The 14283-nt window shown below is 44.2% G+C and overlaps 1 protein-coding gene across 2 annotated transcripts; it reads left to right on the forward strand.

Moving 5' to 3' along the window:
• Positions 1–290: 290 nt before the first annotated feature.
• LOC139559141 (zinc finger TRAF-type-containing protein 1-like) lies at positions 291–14229 on the forward strand. 2 transcript variants are annotated; one of them, XM_071374881.1, is made up of 6 exons: positions 291–1450; positions 2149–2243; positions 2416–2559; positions 3489–3709; positions 11199–11377; positions 11446–14229. In XM_071374881.1, the coding sequence occupies exons 1-6, from the start codon at positions 1151–1153 to the stop codon at positions 11656–11658; spliced, it is 1152 nt and encodes a 383-aa protein (XP_071230982.1). In that variant the 5' UTR covers positions 291–1150; the 3' UTR covers positions 11659–14229. The 2 variants fall into 2 exon arrangements, with proteins under 2 accessions (XP_071230982.1, XP_071230983.1); XM_071374882.1 differs by having other exon boundaries at positions 293–1450; positions 3489–3700.
• The last annotated feature ends 54 nt before the right edge of the window (positions 14230–14283 follow it).

Raw genomic sequence — 14283 nt, forward strand, 5'->3', positions numbered from 1 at the left:
AGTCTATTACATCATTTGACAAATGAAGAATAGATAGACCTATTGTTGTTACATTTTGTTGGCTATCAATTGTACAGGGGCAACCAGGGTTTCAGGTAGCATGATGTGTCAGATTATGTCTGGCTGTGTCTAGGCAGGTGATGCCCTTCAGGTGAGGTGACGTGCTCCATTTTGTCGCATATCGGGTTTTGGTCACCTTTCAAGTCCTAAATTCTACCCGGTCCCCCACACGCACCCTGCAGACAGCAACCGCGCATGCGCACCCACATAACTGTTTAAATACCCCCCAAGTCATCTGCTACAAAAAAAAACAAAAAAACATTCCACTGTTAGCCAATCTGCGACGCAGCGCAAGGACTGTCAAGGGAGGCCTTAACAGCAGCTGGCAAAATATTGACAGTTTATCAAGCAACGAAACTCGGGATTTGCTGTTTTTGTGACTATAGTTGAGTAACACCGGTTAGGATTGGAAGGTGCAGCCGAGCTAGGGTGTAGTGAAGTCGGGGAGAGGAGGAGGGGACGGTCCGGACAGGAGAAAAACAAAGATGTCTGTGTAGTTAAACTAGGCAAATCCTAGCGAACTGTCTGAACATCTCTCAGATTTTTCCAAAACTGACACGTCCCGGAGGTCCAGTGGATAGCGAGCTGGCAGCAGGGACAAAACGTTTACCGACCTGCCGAACCGGGCCGTTATGAACGGCCGCTCATGCGCTGTCACGGCAAATAACTGCGACTTGACAACACAAAAACATCTGACGGGTTGTTTTGTTCTAGCTAGACAAGGGCGAGGACTGGAGTGTTTTGTGAGCTTGTTAGCTATAGCATGTAGCTAGCTGAATATATTCGTTAAACTGCCAGTCAACAGCGCTACATTTATACGAAAACGACCGTCAAATAACGATTTTTGGAAATTTCTAGAACGTTAGGTGAATGTCCGTTTGTTAAATTCAAAGCCTATTGCGCAACATTGCTTACAAACTAGCTAGCTAGCTAACGTGTATTCCAGCTCTGACTTCTTGTTAGCCAGCTGACCGTTAGCTGTCCTGGCTTTCCCTTGCCTAGCCTGGTGTAGCTAAATCTGCCAGCTAGCTAACATTTTGGCGACAGGTCGCTAGATTACGCTTGACCAAAACCATCACCACCACCCACCATGTCCTCGATGGAAGAGCGTGGTGAGGTGGGCGTCGCGGCGGCTCCAGGCTCCTCAGGCGGACTGGGGGTTGGGGCGGTGGGGGCAGCCCTGGAGACAGTGGTCGGTGGGCCATCAATGCAAGAGGAGGTGGGCTTCCGAAGAGGAGAGGGGCTCGGGCCCGAGTCGGACCCGGACGAGCCGCCGCCCAAGAAGCGGATGAGACTGCCGGAGGGAGAGTCGGGAAAGCTGGAAGAGAGGCTGTATTCAGTGCTGTGCTGCACGGTGTGTTTAGACCTGCCCAAAGCCTCCGTTTATCAGGTAAATGCTGTCAAACACACCTGTCCTGGCCTACCAACTCTGTCCCACTTGTCAATATTAGCCAGCTAGTTAGCTAACGTCGTATTAAATAGACCCAACTAACATGTCTATTTAGCTTCACAGGCTAGGAATGGCAGGCATGAAGTAGGGGTTGAGGAAAATCTGTAAGCCTCAGCACCTGTCGTGGGCTGTAACGTTAGCTAGATGGGTGAAGAGAGGATGTTGGGCCCAGGGACGCAGGCTAGCCGCTAGCTCAGTAGTTAACGTGTTCAGAAGGGTTAGCCAGTGCTCAGCGCTGTGCAGAGAAATTATGACCTATAGATAATATCGGTAGACAGTGCTCAGCGCTGCGAAAGAGATTATCTATAAATCCTCAGGATGTAGGTGTCCAAAATGGCACCCGAGCCTTTTCTATTCAGATTTGCCAACAAGACATGAACACCTGCAGATGTCTGTTCTGCACATTGATTATCCCAGGCTGACCCCCTAGGAAATAGAAAAGCCCCAAGATGCCACCTTACAGAGTGAACTGCTCTCCTCTCTTACCCAGTTCACTGTGTTGTGATACTGAGTAGTATGCCCTCACTAGATGCTCTACCCACCTCAAAGCAAATGAGTGTATTAACACTGATTTCTAAAGACTCATATCAACAGTATGGACACCAAACACACCTACAATAACCCTTCCCGCTCTACAGTGCACCAACGGTCACCTGATGTGTGCTGGCTGTTTCATCCACCTGCTGGCTGACTCTCGTCTGAAAGAGGAACAGGCCACTTGTCCTAACTGCAGGTACGTATACGCACACACACACAGTTTACAAATGCACTTGAATTGAATTGACTGAGTGAGTAATTGATATATGTAAAATCTTTTAAATTGTTGCATGGTGCGTTTTATATTTTTGTTCAGTATATAATTGGTTGATTCAGTGTGCCCTATCTTTCTCTCCCCCCCCCCCCAGGTGTGAGATCACCAAGTCTCTGTGTTGTAGGAACCTGGCTGTAGAGAAGGCTGTGAGTGAGCTGCCCACAGACTGTCCCTTCTGTCTCAAACAGTTCCCTCGCTCCAGCCTAGAGAGGCACCAGAAAGAGGAGTGCCAAGACAGGTACACACCTCATTGGTACACACACACACACACACACACACACACACACACACACACACACACACACACACACACACACACACACACACACTAGTGCTGAGCGATTAGTGTTTTGAGGTTGTTTTGGTTCTATAATATTTTTTTAAACATTAAATGCATTATGTGGGTTGAATGATGTAACAACACATACTAAAACAGTGAATGAAAGTCCCATGATGGTAGTGACTGCCCATTACTGCTTATCACTTATTAACCATCATTTATGCATATTACGAGCTACTGTTTGACAATATCAAATTTTGAGTAGTTATTCAAAGTAAATAAGGCATACTTTTATGACTGCTGAATACCAACTATCAATCACTTAGATCATGTATTTTTAGGTAAAGATACCTGGTGAAGCAACAGCTGCTCTCGATTGGGCAGTCTTCTGTCTATTCCGTAGCAGGTGTAAAAGAAACACACACACCGGACAAATAGGTGCTCAATGGATTATGGTCATTGTAGTTAGTTACCACGTTTTCTTCGTTAAGCTATGTATAATATTGGAAACTACAACTTCCTACTACATCTCACAGTTCAGGCTGGATCTGATTTATCTCTAGAGAAACTGTGCATTGAGCTCACAGGAAAAAAATGAACAAAATATAATTAAAATAATTCAACAGACATCGATCAATTACTTGTTAAAAAAATGAAAAATAACTGATATTTTAGTTAATCGCTCAGCAATAACACACCCTACCAGACAACACCTGCAATAGGCTCAATGACAGAACCAGCAGAAATTATACAGCCGGTCCCAAATCACTTCTTACCCCTCCCCCTTGGCCTTAACCCCTCCGTGTTTGCAGATCTGTAGGGTGATGGCTTTAAGCGGTGCACTACCATGATTGGCCCTAAACTCCCACTTCCTGATGTGTTGCCAGGGTGACGCAGTGTAAGTATAAGCGGATTGGCTGCCCATGGAAGGGACCGTTCCACGAGCTACCGGCCCACGAGGAGGAGTGCTGCCATCCCACCAAGACTGGCACAGAGCTGATGGGTATCCTGGGGGAGATGGACCAGAGCCACAGCAGAGAACTAACCCTTTACAACTCTATATTCTCCCTGCTCTGTTACGAGAAGATAGGCTTCACAGGTAGGCTAGGTACACACTGTCACACACACAGTACCTTACTTCCACACTGTCAAATCAAATTACAGTTATTTATAAAGCCCTTTTTACATCAGCAGATGTCACAAAGTGCTATACAGAAACCCAGCCTAAAACCCCAAACAGCAAGCAATGTAGATGTAGAAGCACAGTGGCTAGGAAAACTCCCTAGAAAGGCAGGAACCTAGGATGAAACGTAGAGAGGAACACTGCTCTGAGGGGTGACCAGTCCTCTTCTGGCTGTGCCTGGTGGAGATTATAACAGTACATGGCCATTAAGGCCAGATCATTCTTCAAGATGAACACATGTTTATAGATGACCAGCAGGGTCAAATAATAATCACAGTGCTTGTAGAGGGCACCTGTGGAGTAAATACCAGTTGGCTTTTCATATCTGAGAAATCAGAGGTCAAGACAGCAGGTACAGTAGAGAGAGAGGGGGTCGAGAACAGCAGGTCCTAGATAAGGTAGCACGTCTGAACAGGTCAGGGGTTCCATAGCTGCAGGCAAAACAGTTGAAACTGGAGCAACAGCACGACCAGGTGGACTGGGGACAACCACGAGTCATCAGGCAAGGTAGTCCTGAGGCATGGTCCTAGGCCTCAGGTCCTCCTAAAGAGAGAGATGGGAGAATTAGAGGGAGCATACTTAAGTTCCCACAGGACACCAGCATTTCACCAGACAGGACAGACTGACCCTAGCCCCCCCGGCTTTGCCAAAGCACAGCCACCACACGACTAGAGGGATATCAACAGACCACCATCTTACCACCCTGAGACGAGGCTGAGTGTAGCCCATGAAGATCTCCACCGCATGAGTCCGACGGGGCGCGAGACCGGACAGGAAGATCATGTCAGTGACTCAACACGCATGTTGAGTATAGCGAGAAAAGCCTTGCGTGATGTGACGCATCCCTTTTATGGGGTACGGCATGCGAGAGCACTAGTAAGCCAGTGACTCGGCCCCTGTATTAGGGTCAGAGGCAGAGAATCCCAGTGGAGAGAGGGGAGCCGGCCAGGAACCGACAGCAAGGGTGGTTCGTTGCTCTAGTGCCTTTCCGTTCACCTTCGCACTCCTGGGCCAGACTACACTCAATCATATGACCTACTGAAGAGATGAGTCTTCAGTAAAGACTTAAGGTTGAGACCGAGTCTGCGTCTCTCACTATCCTTGAAATATTATTGATATGTTCGTCAAAAGAGATCACGGTCCAGAGTAACACTGAGGTCTTTCAGTTTTATTTGAGACAACTGTCCATCCATCAAGATTAATTGTCAGATCCAACAGCAGATCTCTCTGTTTCTTGAGACCTAGAACAAGCATCTCTGTTTTTGTCAGAGTTTAAAAGTAAAACATTTTCCGCCATCCACTTCCTTGTGTCTGAAACACAGGCTTCCAGGGTAGGCAATTTTGGGTCTTCACCATGCTTCATATGTGTGTCAGCCGCATAGCAGTGAAAGTTAATATTGTCTTTCCGAATGACATCACCAGGATGTAGAATATATAGTGAAAACAATAGTGGTCCTAAAAACGGAACTTACAATTGATTTGTTAGAGGATAAACCATCCACAGAGACAAAATGATATCTTTCTGACAGATAAACTCTACACCAAGTAAGAACTTGTCTGTGCAGACCAATTTAGGGTTTCCAATCTTTCCAAAAGAATGTGGTGATCGACGGTGTCAAGAGGCGTTAAGGTCTAGACGCACGAGGACCGATGCAGAGCCTTGGTCTGGGCTCAGGTATTTTCTAATCTTCCAGGATTATGAGGAAAAACATCTAGATCCAGAATGTATAATCCACGGGACTAAACTAGATCCAGGGTATGACTCTGGCAATGCGTAGGTCTGGGGACATGTTAGACACAACCCACTGAGTCGATGATGGCTCCGAAAACCTTTTTGGAGTGGGTCTGTGTCAGCAAAAACTTGAATATTATCTGCCCTGACTACAAGGTTCAGGGAGCTCAGTAAGGAACACTGTATATGGCTCAGGAGGCCTGTAAACAGTGGCTATAAAAAGTGATTGAGGAGGCTGTGATGCACACAATACCTGACTTCCACAATACACACTCATACACACACAATACCTGACTTCCACAGTTAGGTCTGTTGCGGTCACGAAATTTAGTCAGCTGGTGATTGTCAAGCAAATAACTGTCTGTCTCATGTAGAGGTCGACCGATTTTATGATTTTTCAACGCCGATACCGATTATTGGAGGACCAAAAATAGCCGGTACCGATTAATCGGCCGATTTAAATAAAATTAAATAAAAAATAAAAAAATATAAAATGAAAAAAAAAAATAATAAATAAAAAAAATAAAAATAAAAAATATAAATAAATATATATACAGTGGGGAGAACAAGTATTTGATACACTGCCGATTTTGCAGGTTTTCCTACTTACAAAGCATGTAGAGGTCTGTCATTTTTATCATAGGTACACTTCAACTGTGAGAGACGGAATCTAAAACAAAAATCCAGAAAATCACATTGTATGATTTTTAAATAATTAATTTGCATTTTATTGCATGACATAAGTATTTGATCACCTACCAACCAGTAAGAATTCCGGCTCTCACAGACCTGTTAGTTTTTCTTTAAGAAGCCCTCCTGTTCTCCACTCATTACCTGTATTAACTGCACCTGTTTGAACTCGTTACCTGTATAAAAGACACCTGTCCACACACTCAATCAAACAGATTCCAACCTCTCCACAATGGCCAAGACCAGAGAGCTGTGTAAGGACATCAGGGATAAAATTGTAGACCTGCACAAGGCTGGGATGGGCTACAGGACAATAGGCAAGCAGCTTGGTGAGAAGGAAACAACTGTTGGCGCAATTATTAGAAAATGGAAGAAGTTCAAGATGACGGTCAATCACCCTCGGTCTGGGGCTCCATGCAAGATTTCACCTCGTGGGGCATCAATGATCATGAGGAAGGTGAGGGATCAGCCCAGAACTACACGGCAGGACCTGGTCAATGACCTGAAGAGAGCTGGGACCACAGTCTCAAAGAAAACCATTAGTAACACACTACGCCGTCATGGATTAAAATCCTGTAGCGCACGCAAGGTCCCCCTGCTTAAGCCAGTGCATGTCCAGGCCCGTCTGAAGTTTGCCAATGACCATCTGGATGATCCAGAGGAGGAATGGGAGAAGGTCATGTGGTCTGATGAGACAAAAATATAGCTTTTTGGTCTAACTCCACTCGCCGTGTTTGGAGGAAGAAGAAGGATGAGTACAACCCCAAGAATACCATCCCAACCGTGAAGCATGGAGGTGGAAACATCATTCTTTGGGGATGCTTTTCTGCAAAGGGGACAGGACGACTGCACCGTATTGAGGGGAGGATGGATGGGGCCATGTATCGCGAGATCTTGGCCAACAACCTCCTTCCCTCAGTAAGAGCATTGAAGATGGGTCGTGGCTGGGTCTTCCAGCATGACAACGACACGAAGCACACAGCCATGGCAACTAAGGAGTGGCTCCGTAAGAAGCATCTCAAGGTCCTGGAGTGGCCTAGCCAGTCTCCAGACCTGAACCCAATAGAAAATCTTTGGAGGGAGCTGAAAGTCCGTATTGCCCAGCGACAGCCCCGAAACCTGAAGGATCTGGAGAAGATCTGTAGGGAGGAGTGGGCCAAAATCCCTGCTGCAGTGTGTGCAAACCTAGTCAAGAACTACAGGAAACGTATGATCTCTGTAATTGCAAACAAAGGTTTCTGTACCAAATATTAAGTTCTGCTTTTCTGATGTATCAAATACTTATGTCATGCAATAAAATGCAAATTAAAATGCAAAAATGCAAATGCAAATTGTGATTTTCTGGATTTTTGTTTTAGATTCCGTCTCTCACAGTTGAAGTGTACCTATGATAAAAATTACAGACCTCTACATGCTTTGTAAGTAGGAAAACCTGCAAAATCGGCAGTGTATCAAATACTTGTTCTCCCCACTGTATATACTTAAATAAATATATATATATATATATATATACATAAATATATATATATATAATAATAATAATACATTTTATTTTTAATAAATATATACATATATATATATATATATATATAAATATATAATAATACATTTTTTTTTGTAATAATGACAATTACAACAATACTGAATGAACACTTATTTTAACTTAATATAATACATCAATAAAATCAATTTAGCCTCAAATAAATAATGAATCATGTTCAATTTGGTTTAAATAATGCAAAAACAAAGTGTTGGAGAAGAAAGTAAAAGTGCAATATGTGCCATGTAAGAAAGCTAACATTTAAGTTCCTTGCTCAGAACATGAGAACATATGAAAGCTGGTGGTTCCTTTTAACACGAGTCTTCAATATTCCCAGGTAAGAAGTTTTAGGTTGTTGGAATTATAGGACTATTTCCCTCTATACCATTTGTATTTCATATACCTTTGACTATTGGATGTTCTTATAGGCACTTTAGTATTGCCAGTGTAACAGTATAGCTTCCGTCCCTCTCCTTGCACCTACCTGGGCTCGAACCAGGAACACATCGACAACAGCCACCCTCGAAGCAGCGTTACCCATGCAGAGCAAGGGGAACAACTACTCCAAGTCTGAGCGAGTGATGTTTGAAACGCTATTAGCACGCACCCCGCTAACTAGCTAGCCATTTCACATCGGTTACACCAGCCTAATCTCGGGAGTTGATAGGCTTGAATTCATAAACAGCAGAGCTGCTGGCAAAACGCACGAAAGTGCTGTTTGAATGAATGCTTACGAGACTGCTGGTGCCCACCATCGCTCAGTCAGACTGCTCTATCAAATCATAGACTTCATTATATCATAATAACACACAGAAATACGAGCCTTAGGTCATTAATATGGTCGAATCCGGAAACTATCATCTCGAAAACAAAACATTTATTCTTTCAGTGAAATACGGAACCGTTCCATATTTTATCTAACGGGAGGCATCCATCAGTCTAAATATTCCTGTTACATTGCACAACCTTCAATGTTATGTCATAATTACGTAAAATTCGGGCAAATTAGTTCGCAATGAGCCAGGCGTCCCAAACTGTTGCATATACCCTGACTCTGCGTGCAATGAACGCAAGAGAAGTGCCTGCTAACCTGGTTTTCTTTTAGCTAAATATGCAGGTTTAAAAATATATACTTCTGTGTATTGATTTTAAGAAAGGCATTGATGTTTATGGTTAGGTACACGTTGGAGCAACGACAGTCCTTTTTCGCGAATACGCACTGCATCGATTATATGCAACGCAGGACACGCTAGATAAACTAGTAATATCATCAACCATGTGTAGTTATAACTTGTGATTATGATTGATTGATTGTTTTTTATAAGATAAGTTTAATGCTAGCTAGCAACTTACCTTGGCTTCTTACTGCATTCGCGTAACAGGTGGGCTCCTCGTGAGGCAGGTGGTTAGGGCGTTGGACTAGTTAACCGTAAGGTTGCAAGATTGAATCCCTGAGCTGACAAGGTAAAAATCTGTCGTTCTGCCCCTGAACAAGGCAGTTAAACCCACTGTTCCTAGGCCGTCATTGAAAATAAGAATGTGTTCTTAACCGACTTGCCTAGTTAAATAAAGGTGTAAAAAAATATATAATAATCGACAAAATTGGCGTCCAAAATTACCGATTTCCGATTGTTATGAAAACTTGAAATCGGCCCTAATTTATCGGCAATTCCGATTAATCGGTCGACCTCTAGTCTCATGGTAATTGACCGTTAATTAACATGAACACATTTAGCATCTCCTGGCTTCCACACACCGATGCAGACCTTTGGAACATCTACATTTGAAAAAAGTCTAATAAATCCATGTTATATAGCCTACACCTTCACAATAAATCCATTATTTATTGAAGAAAATGTATATTTCAGAAGAGCAGAATAGGATACTCTGAGTTGTCCTTAGGTTCTGATCTGACTATGCCATATGGCTGTGGGCTACACGAGTTCATTTAACAGACAAGATTTGCTTAGAATTCTGTGGCATTATTTTATATTATGAAGAATTCAATTTGAAAAAAAGCTGAAGAAAATATAAGTATTTTCTCCTTACGATTTGAGGACGTGTGCACATGCGGCTATTCTGTGTTGAGAGGTTAACAAAGAAATAGGTACTCCTATATGCTGAATTTAGCGTTATTAATGTGACTTTAGTTGTTCTATAAACGTTGCGCTATATGTTTAGATTATTAATACATTGTAAGGCTGCGTGACGTGACTAATGAAAAAAGTTGCTTGAAAGGCACGAGCTCTGCTTTGTTTTTTTTGCACAGGCTGTACACACTTCATCAGTCTCTCATTCACAATTTGACAAGCACTTGATAATGCCTCGGATTTCACGGCGGCATCCCCTTTGGCCGTAATGCACCCTAAAAGAAAATCCATGCCTTTTGCGGCCAGTCCCGTTGTGCCCTCGGCCCGGAGTGCTGCGTTGTGCCATTTCCCCCTGAGAAACTCACGTGCTGCTTATGTATGCCAGTTAGGCTCTAAACCCCTTGTGAAGTGGATTAATGTGCTTAATTTTAAGGAGTTATTTCGCCACTTTAGTTGTGATACAAACCTTATCAAAACATATAGGCCTATGGGCTAGACTACATGAGGTGTGGCACTATGATTTGAAAAATGTGCAATAAAAGGCAGTTTCTTACGCTGGGCATCATTCACAAGTGATAGGCTAATATTGTCACCCATCACACTATTCCTGGTTTAATATTGTCTTTACATATACTAAATAGTATATATGTGACATTTGTTTTGATTTAGAATGGACCATTATCATGCACCTGTTTAAAACAGGAGCAGCAGGAAAAAATACATGTCATCTATGCACTTAAATAGCGAATGAAGAACACTTTTCCTGTGGTTCATTTTCATGCCAGTCAGGTAGGCTATACTCCTGTTGTAAAGAGAAGCAATGTGCTTAATATTAGGAAAGTTGAGAAATATAGTAGGCCTAGCCTATAGAAAGCTGATGGGATCCTCCTCTTTTTAATAGAGGCCATCACACACACACACTGTTTTCTCACCCAATAGCATAGTCTATAGAAATGTTGCGCAACATGAGCTCATGGCTCTCATGAAGTGTTTGATTAGATTTTCCATTCCATTTGCATTGATGTCAGAGTGGTTATAGGGACAATAGAGTGCTGAGTACCAGGCAGTAAACAAGTTCAGTAGGCTACTAATGACCATCAGCAGCATCAGAGCTCGGAGAAGCCTAGTTACCGTGACTAAACGGTCACGTGGAATTTGACTGCCTTGATGACTCGTGACCGCCGGTGTGGCGGTAATACGGTCACCGTAACAACCCTATCAACGGTACACACTGTCATACACACACAGTATCTGACTTCCAGGACAATAATTTAAATCTGGCTCAAAGGACCAGTCTCACACACACAGAAAACATGCTTCTTTCAAATGTTGTCCTCCCCCCCCGCTCTCTCCCCTGTCCAGAGGTCCAGTTCAGGCCGTACCGGACAGATGACTTCATAACTCGTCTGTACTATGAAAGTCCTCGTTTCACCGTGTTGAACCAGACCTGGGTACTGAAGGCCAGAGTCAATGACTCAGAACGCAACCCTAACCTCTCGTGCAAACGCACCCTCTCCTTCCAACTCATCCTCAAGAGCAAGGTACACACACACACACTCTCGCTCTCGCTCGCTCTCGCTCTCTCTAACGTTCATCCTCCTCCTTCTAGGTGAACTCGGCTATAGAGTGTTCCTTCCTGCTGTTGAAAGGTCCGTACGATGATGTGAGGATCAAGCCTGTGATTCACCATCATGCGTTCAGCAACGACACCAACGAAACTGACTACGTCCCCCTGCCCATCACCGACTCTGTGGAGTGTAACAAACTACTGGCCGCTAAGAACATCAACCTACGTCTCTTCATCTTCCAGATCCAGAAATAGACAGAGGAAGAGGAGGAGGACCGAGAGAGACGTGTAGAGGACGTGAGGGAGAGAGAAGTTTGAGTTTAAAGTGAGACACCACTGATACCTCTTTACACACACACACACACACACACACACACACACACACACACACACACACACACACACACACACACACACACACACACACACACTGGACCACATATTGAGAGAGTTAGGGAATCCCACCATTTCAGGTTCTGCTTTTAGTGTTGCTATGATTTACTATGGGGGTGTTAGGGGAGATGGGGTTGTCACTATGGAGACCGGATGGTGTTGCTAGGGGAATTCATCTGTATGGACTGAGGAAGATGTTACTATGGGGGTGTTAGGGGAGATGGGGCTGTCACTATGGAGACCGGATGGTGTTGCTAGGGGAATTCATCTGTATGGACTGAGGAAGATGTTACTATGGGGGTGTTAGGGGAGATGGGGCTGTCACTATGGAGACCGGATGATGTTGCTAGGGGAATTCATCTGTATGGACTGAGGAGTTGTTACAATGGGGGTGTTAGGGGAGAGGGGGTTGTCGCTATGGAGACAGGATGGTGTACCTGTTGAGTCTGTCTGACCTTTCACCCTTTGACCCCAGAGCCAAAGGTAGCTCATACCCACCAAAGCAGGATGAACCATACGAGAGTGTGTGTGTGGTATGATACTCTGAGTAAATGTGTGTGCGTATGTGTTCCAAAGATGTGAATGTGAGCTTTTGAACTCTGTTGACCACTCACCTAGTCTGTCCTATAGAATGGAAGGGTGGGTTACCTGTATACGTACACTCTGACCTGCTCCTAGTCTGTCCTATAGAATGGAAGGGTGGGTTACCTGTATACATACACTCTGACCTGCTCCTAGTCTGTCCTATAGAATGGAAGGGTGGGTTACCTTTATACATACTCTGACCTGCTCCTAGTCTGTCCTATAGAATGGAAGGGTGGGTTACCTGTATACATACTCTGACCTGCTCCTAGTCTGTCCTATAGAATGGAAGGGTGGGTTACCTGTATACATACTCTGACCTGCTCCTAGTCTGTCCTATAGAATGGAAGGGTGGGTTACCTGTATACATACACTCTGACCTGCTCCTAGTCTGTTTGATTAGGACAGCCGTCCATTTTGTTCTGAGACCGACCCAGAGCAGAGCCAAGATGGCAGTGTTTTGCATGCTCCTTTTAGTTAGTACTTAAAAAATGAGTTGTGATTTAAATATTTAACCTCAAAAAGTTATAACTTATACCTCCTTTTTTATTTCTTTTTAACCCTGAATATTTAAAATCCTTTGAATTTATCCTTTTTTTAGTTTGGTATTAGTGTGGCTGTGCGCTTGCGTGTGTGTGTGTGTGTGTGTGCACGGTGTTGCTCGCGTGCGTTTGTGTTGAGACAGATACATTTAGGGCCCTAGTGATCACATCCCTATAAACAGATACTTGCATGGCCACACGCACACGCATACACACAATCGGCAGACCTCTTAGGCCTGCTCAGAAACCAACATCTGTGTATGTATGTGTGTGTGGACTCCTCCTTCTGCTCGGGTTGGGCCGTGCTCGAACCGGAGAACCCAGAACCCTGAAAAGGACCTGAAGGGAACCCCAGCTAGTGTGACAGACTGGGTTTGAATCTGGTTTGTCTGCGTGCCACAAGACCGTGTTAGTCCTCTAAGCTAAAGCCTAGGGCGTTATCTTGGGGTGGTTCCCCTCCGGAAGAAGGAAAAGAGAACCTGAACGGTCCACCGGCTCAACGCTGTTTCACAGGACTAAGGGCTCGATTCCATCAGATCCGCTTTAGCTAACATCTGCAGAGTGGTTGTTTTTGCGGTCAAATCCACAAGTAAAGCCGGACATTCCCATTGGCTGCACGGAGTCTCATTAACAGAAATCCCATGCAGCCTTGTTTACAAGTTCAACACTGGAATGTGAGATGTCATCTACACCTCGATTTAGGGATGAAAGAAATCCTCATTTAGTTTAATGATTTTTCAATTTGAGCATAAATATTTCTATATAGCCTACACGTTCTCGTTGTGAACTTCTGCAGCGAGTGGGGCAGGTGTGGTTTCCTGACAATGATCGCAAGAGCAGCTGCTCAGCGATTGTTGACGGCTCAAACTAAGTTCCACCGCTAAACAAGCCGCTATGCTGGTGTCTTCCATCGCCGGTTAACTCCTGATCTGATTGTATCTAGACCTAGCTCACGACTCTGCTTTTAAATGGGGAGAATCCTGGATGGACCTTTTGACTTTGGGAACTGGAAATTTGTGTGTGTGTGGGGGGGGGTCTGGTGCGTTACTATGGTGACGTGTTTAGAGTGTTAGTTACTTGAATGATGCTGAGATGACGATGTTACTAAAAAGTAGAATCTACTGTGATAGCTCTGTCTCTCCTCCTGACCTATTTAGGTTGAGTGTTTCTATAGATCTGACTCCTCCGGGCCTATCTAGGTCTTGTATTTCTGTGTTTTAATGCTTTTCGTCTCTATGCCAATAGACTCACTGACTCATCTCACTATGGCTGTACATGTGCCTTTTATTAAAGATCATGGAAACTGAAATGTGTGTGTGTGTGTGTGTGTGTGTGTGTGTGGCACGCGCATGAGAGAGTGAGA

This window comes from Salvelinus alpinus, chromosome 29 (assembly GCF_045679555.1).
Source record: "Salvelinus alpinus chromosome 29, SLU_Salpinus.1, whole genome shotgun sequence".
NCBI lineage: Eukaryota > Metazoa > Chordata > Actinopteri > Salmoniformes > Salmonidae > Salvelinus > Salvelinus alpinus.

Bases quoted from the DNA above. Each gene is read 5' to 3' on its own strand.
- LOC139559141 (XM_071374881.1), top strand. From the start codon at position 1,151: ATGTCCTCGATGGAAGAGCGTGGTGAGGTGGGCGTCGCGGCGGCTCCA. The intron at 2,244-2,415 runs GTACGTATACGC...CCCCCCCCCCAG, and splicing joins GCCACTTGTCCTAACTGCAG to GTGTGAGATCACCAAGTCTC. The intron at 11,378-11,445 runs GTACACACACAC...TCCTCCTTCTAG, and splicing joins AACTCATCCTCAAGAGCAAG to GTGAACTCGGCTATAGAGTG.